Source organism: Centroberyx gerrardi, chromosome 16, assembly GCF_048128805.1.
Source record: "Centroberyx gerrardi isolate f3 chromosome 16, fCenGer3.hap1.cur.20231027, whole genome shotgun sequence".
Taxonomy (NCBI): domain Eukaryota; kingdom Metazoa; phylum Chordata; class Actinopteri; order Beryciformes; family Berycidae; genus Centroberyx; species Centroberyx gerrardi.
In genome coordinates, this window is record NC_136012.1 from 17,589,051 (window position 1) to 17,606,743 (window position 17,693).

At 39.6% G+C, this 17,693-nt stretch overlaps 2 protein-coding genes across 2 annotated transcripts; both read right to left on the reverse strand.

Annotated features, from left to right (window-relative positions):
• Positions 1-2,296: 2,296 nt before the first annotated feature.
• chic1 (cysteine-rich hydrophobic domain 1) lies at positions 2,297-6,523 on the reverse strand. The gene is made up of 6 exons (XM_071917093.1): positions 6,378-6,523; positions 5,037-5,091; positions 3,847-4,002; positions 3,407-3,463; positions 2,869-2,928; positions 2,297-2,721 (listed from the first exon to the last, which is right to left on the reverse strand). Exons 1-6 carry the CDS (start codon positions 6,521-6,523, stop codon positions 2,671-2,673), a joined length of 525 nt encoding a protein of 174 aa, XP_071773194.1. The 3' UTR covers positions 2,297-2,670.
• Positions 6,524-8,233: 1,710 nt separating this feature from the next.
• cdx4 (caudal type homeobox 4) lies at positions 8,234-11,310 on the reverse strand. Its single transcript, XM_071917120.2, has 3 exons — positions 10,875-11,310; positions 9,189-9,334; positions 8,234-8,467 (listed from the first exon to the last, which is right to left on the reverse strand). The coding sequence occupies exons 1-3, from the start codon at positions 11,308-11,310 to the stop codon at positions 8,234-8,236; spliced, it is 816 nt and encodes a 271-aa protein (XP_071773221.1).
• Between the last annotated feature and the right edge of the window lie 6,383 nt (positions 11,311-17,693).

A 17,693-nucleotide genomic window follows, 5' to 3' on the forward strand; every position in this document is an offset into this window, starting at 1 on the left:
GTAGGTGTGGCAGATTCCCGGATAGAATATTTCATTCACCACAGACTATAGGACAGAATGCAAATGGGTGAGCAAGCCTGCCAGCAGTGGAACAGAAATGTCCAGTGTGAAGTGTACAGTCTGTTCATGGCTCAGTCTGCCCCCTAGTGGCCAGAGACTGCATGGGGTAAAGGAGAGATTCAGGTTTTGACAAGAAACCTGGTCTGAATACTGAACTACTGTAAGTGCTTTCAGTCCATCCAAAAATACTGACACCAGTGTTTTGGTTATTGATATATTGGAAATTGTTAGCATTTGTAAGCAATAGTATTGCAAGTGAATTATGTCAAAGAGTGTTTCACTAAAAATGCACATCTTGCAGTTTTATGTTGTGACATAAAAAACAGGCTGTCAATTTTCAGGTAAACTGCACAAGCATTGGTAACAAACGCTTTCAATTTTTGCTTCCGGTATCTCAACAATCAAAACACAGAGGCAAGTCAATCAACTGACTGCCTTCCTGTTTCCAAGTCAAATAAGCATACATTGTTAATGGAATCGTCAAAATGAATTCAAAGAATAAATTGTATGGCTAAATCTCTGAGCAAGTATTCATCTTCTCATTATAAACTATTACAGAGACTTATATATAACTGATATACTACATTATAAACAATTAACTAAATCAACTAAAATTGGTGGCAGCGGCAACTTGAGTATAACATACTCAAACTTAAAGAAACAATGTCCATTTCAAACAATTATACCATTAATGGAGGACTGGAGGTGATGTAGAGATCTCTCATGGTACTGCACTGAAACCCTCTGTCCACATCAACAGGAGGACAATGTGAACACTAAAACAAAGAACAAAAAGACCATAAAACCAACCACAGTGAAGCCCACACCACTTCTGCACTCGGGGGGGTTGTTGAGATATACAGTAGAAACGTAGTATTCCCTAAAATAGTAGCAGTAGTAGCAGTTTATGGTAATAGCATTCCTGAGTTTTACAAATGTGTCAAGTAATTGCTGGCTGTCTTGTTAAGTTAACGGTTCAACACCTTGTTAAACATGACAAATAGCCACGTTTCTGTAGTGAGGCAGCAGGCTTTGGGCAAAGTGCATTACCAGGACAATAATGATCTATTTTTACTAAGATGGCACTTCATTCATTAAGCATATGACAGTAGATGCTAACAGTTTCCTTTTAACAGATTGTTAACAGATGGTTTCAAGTGAAAAAAACAACAGCAATAAAGAAAACTCAAAATCAACAATTTATTTCCTCTCTCCATAGGGATTAGGTCATCATGACAAACATTTACAAGAATTGTAACAGGGACAATACTGGGAGGAGGATTTAAAATCTCCTTTGTACAAGTGAACAGATTTCAACCTGTACTTCTCTGTGGTTCACCTACTATTCCAGAGGCACTCTAATGCAATGCATTGCAGCAATCTCTTGACTAAGATTCAGGAAAATAATACTAACACTGGACAGAATGAGTGAAACAAAGGAACCTTCAGCTCAATATGCCATGTACTGTAGATGTATGTGCTTCGCAACACAGGAGGACAAAACACAGCACAGGGAATTACAAAACTATAAAATTAACTCAAAGCTGTGATAAAAAGAATACCCTAACCCTAACCCAAAATGAATGAGTGGAAGTGCAGAGTTCAAATCATTGTTTTCCAACAACACATCAGAGATGCAGCCATCTCCAGCTAAAATGGATGATGCAATTGAATGTCATCTTCTTCATTGGCAAAAACCACATGGTAGCATGCACTGCTATTGTCATTGTAAGAATATTCAGGATTTCAGATACACTGCAGTCTGAAATCCTGACATTTTGCTGGGCTCAAGTGCAATTATCAGTCCTAACTCTGGCATCACATACATTGTAACTATATGGCTTACTAGGTAAACAGGTCCATATAAACTGGAAAGGTACATAGACATCTTTCATAAAACAAAACTATGGTACAGCAATATATTGGCAAAACAAACTAAAGAGCTAAGTAACTTTATGTAAACAATGGTATACCACTGTACAGCTTATCCTAACATGGTATTTACAAGTCAAGTTCTTTTTTCTAGCTAGTTCCCATGTACACAGGGTTAATTCTAAAGTAAAGAAAAACACAGGGTGATGACGTACACTGTACGTTAGGCGATTTCAACCATCCCATCTACTTGCAAAGAACCAGATTCGAAGAGAGGAAACCCAACAAACAGCATTTGAACCTAAGAACTTGTTGAACTGCCCAATGCCTTCCTCCTCCTGTTACATGTAGTTATCTAAAAAAAATTATATAAGGCAAGGATACTTAAGGAAGTTGGAGGCATCAAATTCTTTGCAAGGGATTAATGATACAATAGATGGGATATAGGTTGATGGTTCTTTGGGGTAAATGCACTTTTTGAGAGTTAAGATTTTCACTTATTTGTCACATGTAACAAAAACAAATAGAGTGCAACAAAGGGAACATGTCTATTTTTGTCAGGAAATGTGCAAAATCTGCTCTAAAGCAAAGTGACAGTGTTGCAAATTCTAATGTACAAGGTACTGGGAGATGTACAGGGTCATCACAAGACACCAGTGCAGACCCTTATTCCAACATATATACAAGGCACTAAGGATAAGATTCAAGGGCCACACATCCAGTCTCAGAACAGCCTCCTCAGTCTGGTCGGAATATAGGATATTTGGGTAAGAATTCTATAAGAATCACCTATGGAGGGAAAAGAAATTACATTCTCTTTCAGGACAACTGTAAAATGTCTAAACCTAACTATGAACGTGTTCATAACATTAAAGAGAGGCAATAATCCAATAACGTGTATGTTTTATTTGTTTTGGTGTGTGCATCTTTACTTACATATTCCATCATATTACTGCTTTCACATTTTCTTTTGCTGAGTTTCCAGTGCAGCCCCAGCTGATGAGAGACACAGACACGGTGAATAAACACATCTCTCTCTCAAACAGGCACCCGAAGACACACAAAGACACACACACACAAAGGAAAATCTGTCTGAAATCTCCCCTTCAGTGTCAGGGGAATTTGGGAGCAGGGCTGTCTGGTCTCGCTGGGGTCAAATTGTGGCCAGACACCCTGAAGAGCTTCCTTTATGCCTTTGCACAGCTACTAGCTGTAATTTGTTGCTGCGAGACAAAACAAAATTAACATGGCATGTTACTGCTGACCTCATGGTCTTCTCAGACCCAGCACTCTAGATCACCAGATTTGACTGAAATAGCTTTGAGGGAAAATGAGTTGTGTTGAGGGTTAGAGTTTACAAAACAGATTAATGGTCATTATCCATCATTATGATACTCCCCTAACGCTGAACACTGACACAGACAGTTACACACTTACAGACAGGTGCTAATTTGCAATTTGTCCTCTTTCTTACCTTGTGGTATAATCGGTTATTTTCCCACTCTAACAACTTCTGAATAGACCGTCTTGTCTGTTGGGGAAAAAAGGATGTAGGCACATTAAGTGGCAGAATACTCACTCATTACTCAATTTTACACTTTAACAGGTAACAGTAAATAACCACAGTATCAGGATTTATGGACTGAACTCCCAATTAACTAGATAGTAATTTCCACTTTGTTGTCAGTAATTCTGAGTAGTAACGCCACCTTTAAATGACACACCCTTGAGCTGGGCAGGACTTGTGCGGCGCAATGTATCATTTCTACACAGAGCCACTAATTGAACACAAGTTATTACCCTCTACACTTTGACCAATACGGCTGGATTGCTATAACAGCCCCTGAGTAATTAGTGCTGATTTAAGGGAGAGTTGGACGGTGCAGCACGCGTCACAGGAGGATTGGGACTTACTCTCTTGTTGAGGCAGATAACGGGCCATAGACTGCAGCCTACTGTACAGCAACAACACAGGCAGCCGCAAAGAAGCCACTTCACATTGACAGGCAAGTTCTTCTTCAAACAAGCATTCACTCTACTGATGCTGGTTTTGAACTCCTCTGGTGCTACCTAGAAAAAGAGGGAATGGATGTATGCATGTATACTCAAATGAACAAATGAAGACCGCCTACAAGTTCTATACAATGAAAAAACATTTCAGAAAAATGAAGCATGAACCAAACAGCTAAGAGCGAGAAGGAGTGAGACAATTCAAGAGTGTTTCTAGGTGGTACTGACATGAAAGATTCCTAATTGCTCTAAAGAAACCTGTCCTGGAGGATCAAAGAGCTTTAGAAAACCAACAGGTAGATATTTGCAGATGTTGTCCAGAGATGAGATGAGATCTCTAAAGAGTATGCCTGCGACTTGCTAACCAAGCTCTAGACTATTCAAGGCAAGGAGGGACTCAAAGGAGAGATAAGCTCACTGCCTGTGGCAGCGCCGGCCAAACAACATGAATGGATGCTCATTCCTCGCTGAGTCTGTACGCCATAAAACAGGGGTCGTAATCTTTTATGACAGGATGCAAAGGTCTCTTTGCAAACAGCCAAAGACCTTAGAATAAAGCCCAGCAGGGCCTGATCTGCACCCTTCAATCATCATAATTGTGACCTCATCCATCACATGTCACCCTGGGTCACAATACTGAAGGTACTTTTTATTGCCTCACACTTCCCTCGGCCTGCTCTTACCCCTGCAGCCTTTTTGTGTTTCAGCGTCCGACCCAGGAAGCTTTCCTTTCGTGTCTATGGCAGAGTCTTAATTTCTTTATTTTATCACCTGGAGCTGTACCTTCCCAAACACTGGGGTCCCCGCCAACTGAGCCCCAAAGATGGCTTACTCATTTACAGAGCTATACTACAACACATTCAGGCACTTTGGATACACTGTGGTGTGTTACTTGAAATGCATCACCATCAGATCAAAACCGCTCCAAGAGGCCTGAAAGGGGTGGTTTGGGGAAGTCGGGGTTGTCAAAGGCCCAAAAGAACAATAGAATCACCATGGACTTTAATTGCTTAATTCATCCCACTTGGAATTGAACAGAAAAGCAGTCTGCAAGACATTGCTTGAAGTGCATGAAAGATAAAAAGCAACTGTACCTTTCCCGTGAGAACAGAGGGAAATTCTGTGTCAAATTTGTTGCTCAGTCCAAACCTGAAAAAAAAACAAAAAACAACATTACATAGAATGTTAACAATGATTTCATAATTAACATTTTATCCTAAACTAAATAAAAACTCCACCCTCAAGAGAATTCCACAGAAATGATATTCCTATGAACTCAGATACTTGAACATGAAAATATAAAACTTTCCGAGAGCTAAAACCAATTAACCAAGGTTGTATTGTTTGATGACCTGATAAGACAAAACCTGAAGCTGCTCCACTGACTATGAACCGGGCACTGACATTGTAGACTGGGTATTCATTTGAGCTTTATTTTATTATATTACGAACCAGAAAATGTGCCCATATCTCACTGTGTCTGTGCCCCTGTTAATGTAGCAGCTTGAGAATTTGTCTCTTGATGACATTATTACAAGAGTTGTGTTTCTCTTATCTTTTAGCTTTGGTAGAAAGCTGTTTCATGTTCACATATGCAGACTAGACAGCCCAAGCTCAATAACAACATAGATGTGAATAATAACATACGTGATTGTGTTTTAAAATTGACTATCCCATTTGTTATTTTTATTGGCATCAAGATGCACGACCGGCTGAATTAAAAGGAGACTAAGAAAGGTAAGGATTAGGCACTCAGTCTCCAGTCAGGTTCATGTTAGGGTTAAGGTAAGGGATAGATTTGATAATTAACTTCTCGGGTTAAAATGATCTACCGTTGCAGCTTTGCAATTTGTCCAGAAACTGACAAACTACTGGATGACGTCATCCAGGGGCCTGACATGCATCATGATCACAGTCTACTCCAGCTATCATCCTGATGCCACAACCTCAGGCAAGAGCTAAATGACTGACGTCCCCTTGTAAACGATGACGAATCATATTAACAATATAAAAGTCTGGGATGATGATTAAGTTGCTGAAATGTCTTTGTCTTATTGGCTGACAGTGATGTTGCTGTCGAAAAGACAGGCATGATGATGTGGTGGTCAGCCTGGTTATAACGTTAAATTCGCTGACTTGTAGCTAACGGTTCATCACATGCAATTCAACTTACCTACTAATTAACATTAGTTGGCTAACGTTAGTTGACTGTTATTGTTATCGTGTGGGCAGAAACTTGCTAGCAAAAGTCTTAATAATGTTGGCTGTCGTTACTTGGCCAACCGTCTATTTTCATAACAAAACATAAGGCTAGTTGTTGTGGTTTACGTTAGCTAGCAGGTTAGCATCAGCTAAATAGTTAGGCTAAAGATGCTGGTACAGGAACAACAGAGCAAAGCCCGACGGATACGAGCGACAAACATGGTATTGCTTACACTGTGATGTGCCCGGCCCCTCGCATAACCACGGGCTCTGGACAGTATCTGGGCAAGTGTTCCTCACTCACTACATGCTCATCATCTTCGTCTTCTAACTCATAAATGGTATCAAAGTCCGCCATGTTGGGTAGTAAGACGCTCATGACGTTTTCCTACCAGGCTGCGCACGCACGCACGCACGAGCGAGCGAAGCCCGTCTGTAACCTGTGATCGCCCTCTGTACTCCGCCATGAGCAGAGGGACGTGGCTGCAAATTGTAGTTCATAAATACCTGATGGCCTGACTTAACATGAGTGAGAGCTGAAGAGAGTAAGTATAGCCGACACATTTGACTTTTTAAGCAGTCTTTGAAATGATAATATTGCAAGTTATAAAGTTTGCATTAAGTTTTTCAATCACTGGCACTGTGTCAAAGTCAAGAGAAGTCCTGATCCTGCTATAGCCAGTCTATTCTATTGAGCCATATGAAAAATAGCTTGCATTAAACCATGCTGCAAATTTTAGCTTGTCACTTAAACTAATTAGCCTACGTGAACCCTACACTTTGAACCCGGTTAAAAGCCTGAACTTTTGTAGGCTACTTCAAATGCTTATTTGATTGAGGTTACAATTTTAGTAACCCAGGCCTACTCAGTAGACCGAGGCCTACGTGAGGCCTACGTGAGGCCTACGTTAGGCCTACATAAAGTCTATTAAAGTCTACAAGTATACACAACAAATCCTAATTTTGTAATTTCTCTAAATTGCATCATGCATTGGATGTACATTCATTGAGATTTAATGCTAAATGTTTTTGCACCAGTCGATGTGTCACTGCTGACACATCAGCTGAACCCTAATCCAAACAGCAAATTCTAATAAACGTGCAAAGCAAAAATATTAACCCCTCTTTAAATTTACTTGCTATTAATTTGTGCAGACTTTCAGATATTTAGAGCCTATAAATTATAGGCAACAAAGAAAATGGTATAGGCCTAACTGACAAGAAATCAGGCGTGTCTATCCCAAAATAAAATACACCTATAGGCCTAGGCTACTGGTTATTTTTGCTCACTTTGCCAGTGCATTTCAAACTTACACAAGTAGCCAAATTAATATCCTTTGGAAATGCAGGCTGTAGCCTAGTTTGTCAAAGTGTAACATTTTGGAAAGTCCAAATAAAAAGCTATATGGTCATACCCTATACCTGCAAAGAAAAGCATTGGAAATGCTACTGATCAAAATAACATGATGCAATAGTGAACTTTGCTTAAGCCCCAAATTCAGAAAGAAGAAAAGTGACAGATCTATTGCAAAAAAACAGTTTATTTACATTTTGAACGTTGCCATCAAACAACCGTTCTACCCGTATCACTAAAACCTGGTTTTCATCCCTGCTTTATTGAAGAGGTTTAATTGTGCTGAAATGGAAGATAATGCATATAACCTATTTGAAAAGTCAAAGGAGTTTGTCCAATGCGATATGAGCTACATAGGCTACAATCCAGTGTTAAACTTCATTCAAAATGTCCCTGAATTCTCATTTTATTAACAAACACATACACTCCATCACATAGGGGCCTACAAAAAAAATGATATTTATATCTTATTAACTCAGAGAGACAAACAATTTAAAGCATTTAAATTTGAAACACGTCGATTTTTCAGTTTTTTTTTCTCAATTATTATAACTATTCTATAAAAAAAAACAATATTTCAAGAGCCTCCAGCATTTCGTCGCTATAAATCATCTCTTTATCCACAGCCGTGTGCTTCAGGATGCGAGTTCATCCTCTGGCAGCCTATCCAAGTCTAGCAAGTGTCCTCTCAGCGTGTCGGAGTGCTCAGTTAAATGGTCCAGAAGGCGAATTTCATTACTGGGTGACAGTAACTTGCTGTATATTCCTGATAGATGGCAAGGTGTTCATTCCCTGTGGCGGGTACAGAGAGCCGTGGATGTCTGTGGGGCTGAGGGAGCCCGGTACCGGCAGAGGGCTGACCGAGCCCGGGTCGCTGTGCACCGACCCCCCGCTGCCGTCAGACTGACCCATTTTCTTCTTGATTAATTTCCTTTCCTTGGCTCTGCGGTTCTGAAACCAGATTTTTACCTGCAAATGGAATAAAAATAAAATACATTTTTAGGTGTTGGTCACTTCGTTTCATCCCAGTGCTAGGCCTATATCCTATAGATAAATAAAATAATAAATAGGCCTAACTGAACGAAAATTAAATAAATAAATAGGTAGACATAGACAGGTAGATAGATAGATAGATAGATAGATAGATAGATAGATAGATAGACAGAAGTAGGCTAATTTGTGAATAATATATGGTGACTTGTGTGTAAGGTTATTTCAAAATGTAAGTAAATATCTTTATGTTTAATGCATCCTAGGATGAGCATGTATGTATTTTAAAATATCATAAAATATTTTCATGAATACTGCTTCCTGGGATAGGTTCATGCTTCAAAATATAGGCTATACTTATGGATAATAAATCCAGAGTTAACATAGGCTACATTTAAATATTTTCCAAGTCAAATGAATTTCTTTAGACTTCCATGAATGTAAATACATGGAGCCTCCTGCATATTAAAGTGTCCATTTTTATAATATTGACATTACATTTTCTTCATATAGCCTATATTGTATATATAGGTAGCCTATGGTTAAAAGAGTTTTTACATGTAGTTGCCATAAATACCAATACATAACATACAGTAGGCCTATATGTCATGTATGCAAATATAGTTTATGTTTATGCATATGGGATCAAAATGTCAGTGCTTTTAGATATCAGGCATCATTATTTTGGACGTAGGCCTACCTGTCTTTCCGACAGCCCCAGGTTGACAGCCAGTTCAGATTTCCTCCTGATCGTGATGTATCTGTTGAAATGAAACTCCTTCTCCAGCTCCAGTCTCTGATGGTCGGTGTACACCACTCTGTATTTCTCCTTCGTTCTCGTTTTACCTGTGAATGTGCAAAAAAAGAAAAACACTTTACTGTAAAGGTCAAGCATGTGACCATTTCACCATGCAGGTCCACCGTCCATCTTTCATCCATGGACTTAATAACCATTATAACTCACAGGCCTGTTGCTGAATTGGAAATTTTACATCGATTTTTCTTCTATAGCTTTGTTAAATGAGGAGGCTGCATGCCAAGACAAGTCTATCTGCAGAGCCGATCTTTATTAGCTGTGCCTTAAATCCACATCGCGCTGCTCGGTCTGCAGATACGCAAATTGAGCTTCTGATCTTGCTTTGATGACACTTGGAGCAAACTGTAGTACAGTGAATTTCAAATATGTGACCCAGACCTCTATTGACATGTTAAAATGAAACACACGACACACGGGCCTGTGAGGTAGGATACCAAGAGATGAAGTCTGAGAAATCATGTCAATCCCTATTCGATAATCACCTCCAGATAGCATGCAGGTTACTTAGAAATTACTGGACCACATGACTGGTTTTATAATATTATATATTAATTTACACGACTGCATATTAGCTCATTATTTTCATAAGCTTGAAAACAAATTAGACTGAGAAATTATGTCAAAATAAAAAGCTATGAGGATGAACATTGATGTTTTTATTTTGTTTCTGCAAAACGTATTCCTCAAACTAAGGTCAAATGCATTTAACGAATAATTTAAAATTGCTTATTGGTCTATATAATTATAATAGCCTATATATTATATGATATTTCTATTTTTGAAGATTTAATTTAGCTCATACTCTAAAGGCCAATGTAAGCCACGTTTGAGACATTTGCTGTGAAAAACGTCACTCTCTCCGGCAGTATAACTCTTGCAGAGGAAGAGAGAAGAGAGGTTGGTGCATATCAAAGTGAAGAGGTGTTGAAAGAAGGGGCCACCGCCTGGATATGACGGATAACCCTCCAAACCTGAAACAATGTCACGGGGAAGTCGACCTCACATCTTGTTTACAGGAGTCATAAAATTAACATTACAACTGCGCCTGGCGCCGATTCCTCACACCTTTTTTTTTTTATTTCTACCACAGGAGCGCATAGAGAAGGCCGAGCTGAAGGGCCTGTAACCCCTTCAGTTATCAATATTATTATGAATGTCAGTGGAACAGTGGGTCTGCCCTCCTGTTACTTCAGTTTCTGATTCAGTTTGATTTCCACCAGGTTCATATTGGAAGTCATATTTTCAAAAACCAGTTGTTGGAAGTTTTTGGAAACTTTTTCAGCTTTTACCAAAGTTGTTTACATTTTGTTCTCCAGCAATAAATTAATGCTACATATACCATTTTTCTTCAGTAATATAAACCCAATAGGGAAATTAATTTCCAATGACATGACACTATTAGGAGGTATCACAGTAGGTGACTCACTAAAATGTCAGGGGAGAAAAGGGGAAAAACACTCTGCCCTTGTTGCATGCAAGGAAACATGAAGTGAGCATACAGGCCAATCAAATAAAACCATGGAAGGAATATCATTTTGGCACAATGTTTAAGATTTGTGACGAACTTACCAGTGGAAGACGACTGCACAGTTTTACTCATCCACTGGTATGAATTGCGCCTTTCTCTGTCAGGGGAAAGTTGTGCAACAGTAACATTCTCCGGTGGAGGTTGTAATACCGCTGATCCTGGAGGATGCATATGAGTGTACTCAGACGAGCAGTAAGAAACTTGTCCAGGAGAAGAGTTGTTCATGGGCGTAGGAATAGTATTAGGGGGTCCCAGGCTGTATGCGCCCCAGTCCTCCCTTGGAGCGCCATACGTAGGTCCCCAACTCCCCGTAGACTGTGCGTGCGTATCCATGTTTGGCACATGATGGTATCCAGTAAAGTCGGGGTACTGTGGGGTAGAAACAAAATTCTGTGGAGGGAGATTGATGCTTGATCGTCTTACAGGCCCTTGGTGATACATGCCGCTTTCCTTATCCAGTAGGTATCCCACATACATGATTTGTACAAAACAAAATAAAATAGAAACAGCAGAGACAATAGTTTTTCTTAAGGCGACATGGTTGCCCTGCAACTGTCTGTCTGCAACCGTAAAACAATCCTTATGCTGTGCTTGTGTAGTCCAGAGGTGTTCCCAAAGTGAAATGCGACGTAGTTCCAGACTTTATCCAGTCTCACATGATGTGGCTCCGTTGACAAGACGGTAAAGGTATACTAAGGTCTGCCTGACGTCAGCCAAGTCCTCAAGTCTTGAAGATTTGCATCCAAATGAGAGTGAAGCGATGCTGCCGGCCCAGCTGGCCCCTTGCGCCTGTCCTGCAGCGCGTCATCACCTGACAGTGGGCCTATCCTGAACATCTGAATTTTCCACTCCATGAATAAATTAACACCATAGCCTATCATCTGCACATGCTACATGAACCAGCAATAGGCCAAGGTAACACACCCACAAACACTTTTTTCACGCAAGGAAGGCCTGTGCGTAATTCTTTAATATTACGCGCCAGTTAGGGCTTCCCAAATTTACAAAACCATTTTTTTCTTTATTATGCTGCTGCACAGATATTTAGGGCCTGTTAAACCCAATTACTTTTAAGTGTGTTTTGTGGTAATAGGCTACTGATTTTAAAGAGAATAGGCATTGGAAATTATTTGTTGTGTATCAGTTCATATAGCGTGTGTTTCTTCACTAAATCCAACACAAAACTCTATTTCTGTGAGTTTTTAAATTGGTTCTTGAACCTGTTATTATGGGAATTCAGCACAGTTCCCAACTTCGTTTGGCGCTTACACCCCATCTTATTTGTTAAGATATTCACTTGCAAACGAGGTGCAAAGTATGAGAGACTTTTTCTCGAGGCAAGTCGGACCTTTCGTATTCCATGTTCACACCTCAAGGTCGCACTTCACAGCTAATTCCGGTTAAAAGGAAACTCCTTGCATTAAGACAACCCCCTCCATGACAAAGCAGTCCCACCGCCTACACGTCAACACATAGCCTAACTCACTGCTGTCGAGTGAAAACCCCTTAATTCCAATTTTAGGGATTTTATTTTGCAATGCCTTTACTTGATTTGATGGTTTACATGGTTCCTTAAGTGTCGCGAGCCTCAGTGACACAGCAGCCCCTTTCAAAAGTCAGTGATTCGTTTCTAAAATGCACGAGTGTCAAACTGAACACATGGACTTTTTTTTATTAGTTCCTGAAAAGCTGAGTTTGTTGAGATAGATTTTTTGAAGATTTCCATTTGACAGTAGACATTTAGGCTACTAGACCTTGCAAACTGATTCACTGTTTTACTTAGAAAAAATGCATTTAGTTCATTCAGTTGATAAAACAACAAACTGAATAGTGATCTGTAAATGTCAAAGGATTTTGTCTACCTCGCCAATAATTTTACAATGCAGCTTTTCTGTCAAGAACGAAATTTTAGGCCTATTTGATAAGTCTGACCTGTTCAAACTTGTCTTTTTCTATAGGTCATTATGCCTGGATAAGGGACGCACTGGGTCATATAGAGGATGTTTTATCATTTGTTAAAGTCGTTGTTTTATGTTGAATGTTTTGCTTGATTTTTTCTTATTATTTATTTTTAATTTGGCAGGTGTCCCAGGGCCTATTTATTAGAGCTGACTAAGTGGCTTTGCTAAGTCCAACACAAAGTCCTCTATGCTGATGGATCTCTCTGGAGCATCTGGTATATTGACCCGAAAATATTTATGTGACAGTGTAATCGAGTTAGCTGCTGACAGCCCACGGCCAGCCAGCTCTCTACCAATGATTTGTACACAGTTGACTGTCCTGTCCTGACTGTCCGTCGGCTGTCTCTAAGTATTGTGTATGACCCGTTTCATTTCTTTGGACTGACTTTTTGGGTGGCTTTAGGAAGGACTTTGCATAGTGGTGAAGTGCTAAATGAAAGTTGGATTAACTTTGGCCTCCAGTGATCATCATATGGCATCATGATCACCAAGATAAATAATAATTTAAAAAAAGAAGATATTTTCTGAAACGCATTAATCAGTTCCTTTCCCCTTAAAAGACTATATTTCCATATAATTTACAACAGTTACTTAGGGTGATTTATGAATTCAGGTCATATAGATTTATGTCAGCCTAAAAAGGAGGGTAAACCGATTATAGGTGGGTTTACTACTACTACTTAACTACTTTACTTCTACTACTTTATTAATACCACTCTGGAGAATTTCTTTATGTCAGAAGCATCACAAACAACGTACCAAACACACACAGGACACACACAAACCAAACCAGCACACACACATATGCACAACCATCCATGTCTATATAAGCTGACAGATCAGGCACAAATCCATTATGATCATTCCACAGTTTCATCTTACTGGAAACAAATGAACCTCAGTCTGCAATGTCCAGGATACTCTGAAATATATTTGCTCTCCATAACATTCAGCAGTTGAACCGGTTCTTTGTAATCTGTCTGATGCCATCCTCTTTTGGCTGGTCTCACCCCTGACTTTGCACTGAGAGGTTTGTCCTGTCTGTTATCTGTGTCACATACAGGAGGTAGACTGATGATTCAGGCTTGCTGCTGCCCTCTTGTGGAAAGTTGCACTAGCTACTCCATTTACTGTCATCAAACTGAGTGTGTGATAAAACTCCTGCTGCTCGCTGACCGGGCCGCAGCCTGCAGAGGGCGGCGTCCACCAACTAACAGTGGAGCTTCACTACAGCTGTGGAGGGTTTGGTAAGTATTTAGCAGCAATTTTTTAAAACTCAGTCTATTATAATACATACCACAATATACACCACACTCAGTGTATTATAATATATTTCATATATTACACCCGCATGAAAAGTCACTATAATATTCATATAATAGTCCTATAGGGTCTTACAGTGTGCCTGAGGTATAAGTCATTATACCTGCCAACCTGAATTAATATAAGTGAAGTTATAGTTTTTATAGTTATTTATATCACACTTTATGGTATTTATGATCTCCTATGATATACATATATTTAAAAATTCCAACAGGTGCTCATAATTTTACTGTGTCATACTATATACTGTTTTATTGTGTTTTACTGTAGGCTAGTTCTTTTTTGGAGGACTTGTAGTTTTCGGTTACAGATTAATGATTGACTGATAGGCAGTTCAATAGGGGAAACTGTGTAGAGAATAAACACAAAGTTTAAACGTTTCAATTCCCTCCATGAACAAGCCGTATATCTCCGCTAGATGACGCTCTTGAGTCAGTTATGCGCCTTTTCAGCCAGAGATTCAGTGAGGCAAACTACACCTATTGATCAATTAATTACTTATGTAAGAAGTAATTACATTATTGGCCCAAAAAAAAGATTACATTATTGGTTCAAGACTGTATTACATCTGCTTTTTATTGCATTATTGGCTTAATTACATTTAGTTTTATCACATTATTGGCCTCTACATGCCTTCTGCTGGACAGAGTGAAGTAGAAAAAGTGTGTGAAACTGCAGGCTCACAATATATATTTTTAAAAGGCAAATACAAGTTAATTTAACTAAATATGCTCTTCCTGTGACTGGGAAAGTTTGATATGTATGTATGTATGTATGTATAGATATATAGATAGATAGATAGATAGATAGATAGATAGATAGATAGATACATACATACATACATACATACACACATAGATAGTTAGATACATAGAAAAAAAAACTTCTATCTGGATTCATGACAGTTCCTGCCTCATAATCACAGATAATACACAGATGTACAGCTCAATATACAATACACTGCAAAAGATTGACAAGGTGACTGTGATAGTATCCAGGTCTGGTTCAGGACTGAAAGCGCGGCTATAATACAATACTCATTTGGCAGTTGAAGTTCAGACAAATTGTATAAACCCCCACAAAAAAAACTCATTCTACCATTCATTGTTAGCAGAGCAGCCTCAGTCCAGACTGCACATCAGACTCATATCACACTTCTGGTTCTCTGGCTTCTTCAGGATCCTGCCCCATGAATCACTATAATGTTGGCCTTGTCCACCTTGGTACACTCACTTTTTTCAGCTTCCTAGACAATTTACTGGGTCTGGTCTTGCTTTTCTGCGGGAAGCTGGCTGATCCCCATGGAGAGAGCAGGACCTTTTGTCCAAAAACTGAGATCCTCTGATTGATTTGGGAAGGCCCAGTCAGCGTTAAATTCTGTCTGAGTGATTTGCTCAGTTTGAGCATGGGTAAAAATGACTCCTGGGATGGCAGTTTCAGACTATATGGTTAAGTGAAGTAAAATGCTAATTTGTGGCAAGTGTCTGACACACAAATGGACTTTCTGAGGACATAAGAATGATGATTGGATTACTAAAATTAGTGTCTGTCTCATTTAAGTCAACAAATTTAACAAAATTCAGTTCTTGCCTTGACTTAAACAAACATGGTGCAGATCTGTGTCAGTTAGCAATGCAAACAGACTGAAACAGCCCAAGAATTTAGTTTGTTACGTAACTCCATAGCTGTTGTTGAAGTGGACACAGTGCTTCACTGCGGGAAAGGAGGTACAACACGACCTTCTGCTACTATTTTTAGAAAAATTGCCTGCATGGCTGATACAAAGGCACTGGTCCTTATTTGTCATCTATAATGTAAAACACATGCATCTTAAAGTTGAAGCAGGATGCTGCAAACACAAGTCAGGTTCAAGTATTTTGATTATTTCATTCAGGAGATAACAGAGAGAGATGTTGGCAAGATTGTGGAAAAACCATTCCATCTCACAATGCACGCTACTATTGTTTTGACAATGCCTGAGAGTTAACATTTTTTTTTTACAGCTTGGGGAGATGATTTTAAATGAGTTGAGCTGCTGGAAAAGAAACGTGTGAAGGAAACTTTAGAAGTCAAAAACATTCATCTGTGAACAAAGAAGACACCATCACTGAAGCCCCAAGATGAGGAACAAAGGGAAAAGTGAAAGAAAAAAGGGATTTACACTGTAGCTGCATTTAGACAGGAAGTTAAAATGAGATGTTTCACCCCACACATCTGACCTCAGTCTGTGCCACAACAAGGCAACAGATCTACAGCGTTGCACAAGTGTAAATCCAGCATGTGCACCGGAGAAAAGCTGATTCAGGATAAATCAGAACAGACAGAATTTGCTGGAAGTGATAAAACACAGCATGCTGAAAATGCGTGCTGTTGCTGATGCTTCAAGAATTTTAAACTCGCTTCAGGACTATTCTTGAAAATAAGAACTATAAAAAGGTTGCAATTTATTTTGGTTGAGCCATTCATGTGTTGTGCATTAGTGAGATGAGATGAAGAGAGTTCAAATGTAATTTTTAGAGGATTTCTGAAAACCACATTCCACCAAAACAATAGAAAGCTTGTGTGTCAGTCTTAATTTGCATTTGACAAGCTGGCATGCCAGTGGGAAAAACACTACTCAACTCAAAGAGATATTGCACAATGTTTACTTTATTCATAGCATGTGTTTCCCCCCTGTCGTTCCCTATTTGTTTACCGATGGGCAAACTGAAAACAGGCTTATATCAGACAAAACCGATTGTTCTGATCATCTTCTGCTTCCACATGTCCACATTTCACGGGTATCTCGAACTTCACATAACTTACAACCGATGAATTCTCAGACTTTACATAGTTTCCAGAGAACTGTGACAGTAGCATGTCAGCCATGCTTCATATTGTAATCAATGCCCATTCAAAGGAAAGCAGTGCAGTGAAGCCAGCTCACCCGTTTGCCCCCATTGTTTATGTCTGTGGCGGGGCGGGGGGATGCTCATACATCAGGAGGGCATGGGAAATATGCAGGGACCACATTGCCATAATTAATGTGAAGATGCTGGGGTTGTTTCTGAGCACAAATGCGTGTTTGTGGTGGGCTGTGGTGCTAATCTCTGTCTTTGAATCTTCTGGCTAGATATGGTGCAGCGTGGCTTCTGTTGAGCACCCCATGGCTGTTCTGCAGCTGCACCGTGCTTGTGGCTCTGGTCGACCCCCTTTTAGTGGACTCGAATCCCGTTGATGAGCCCAAATGTGGGACATCAGAACTTCCTGTTGTTTGCTGCCACAAGCAGTTTGCAAATGTGTGGTGGTGGACTGGCACTCTGGCCTCGTCTGATCTGGTCTCGTCTGACTCCCCGCGCTGCATTGCCAACATTTGCAGTGGCCTTGTGTGGCTTCGGTTACCATTCATCATTCATGAATGAATATGAAATCCCAGATTTTTTAAATTAATTTGCAGACTTTTTTTCACCGAGTTAAACAACGTAGTAGGTTTCAGAGGATGACTTATAGTAAAGCAGTTACTTTGGAATTTTACACGAATGATTCATGGCAGCATGAAACGTTTAATTGAAATGTTTTGGAAATTGTGCTTTTTCA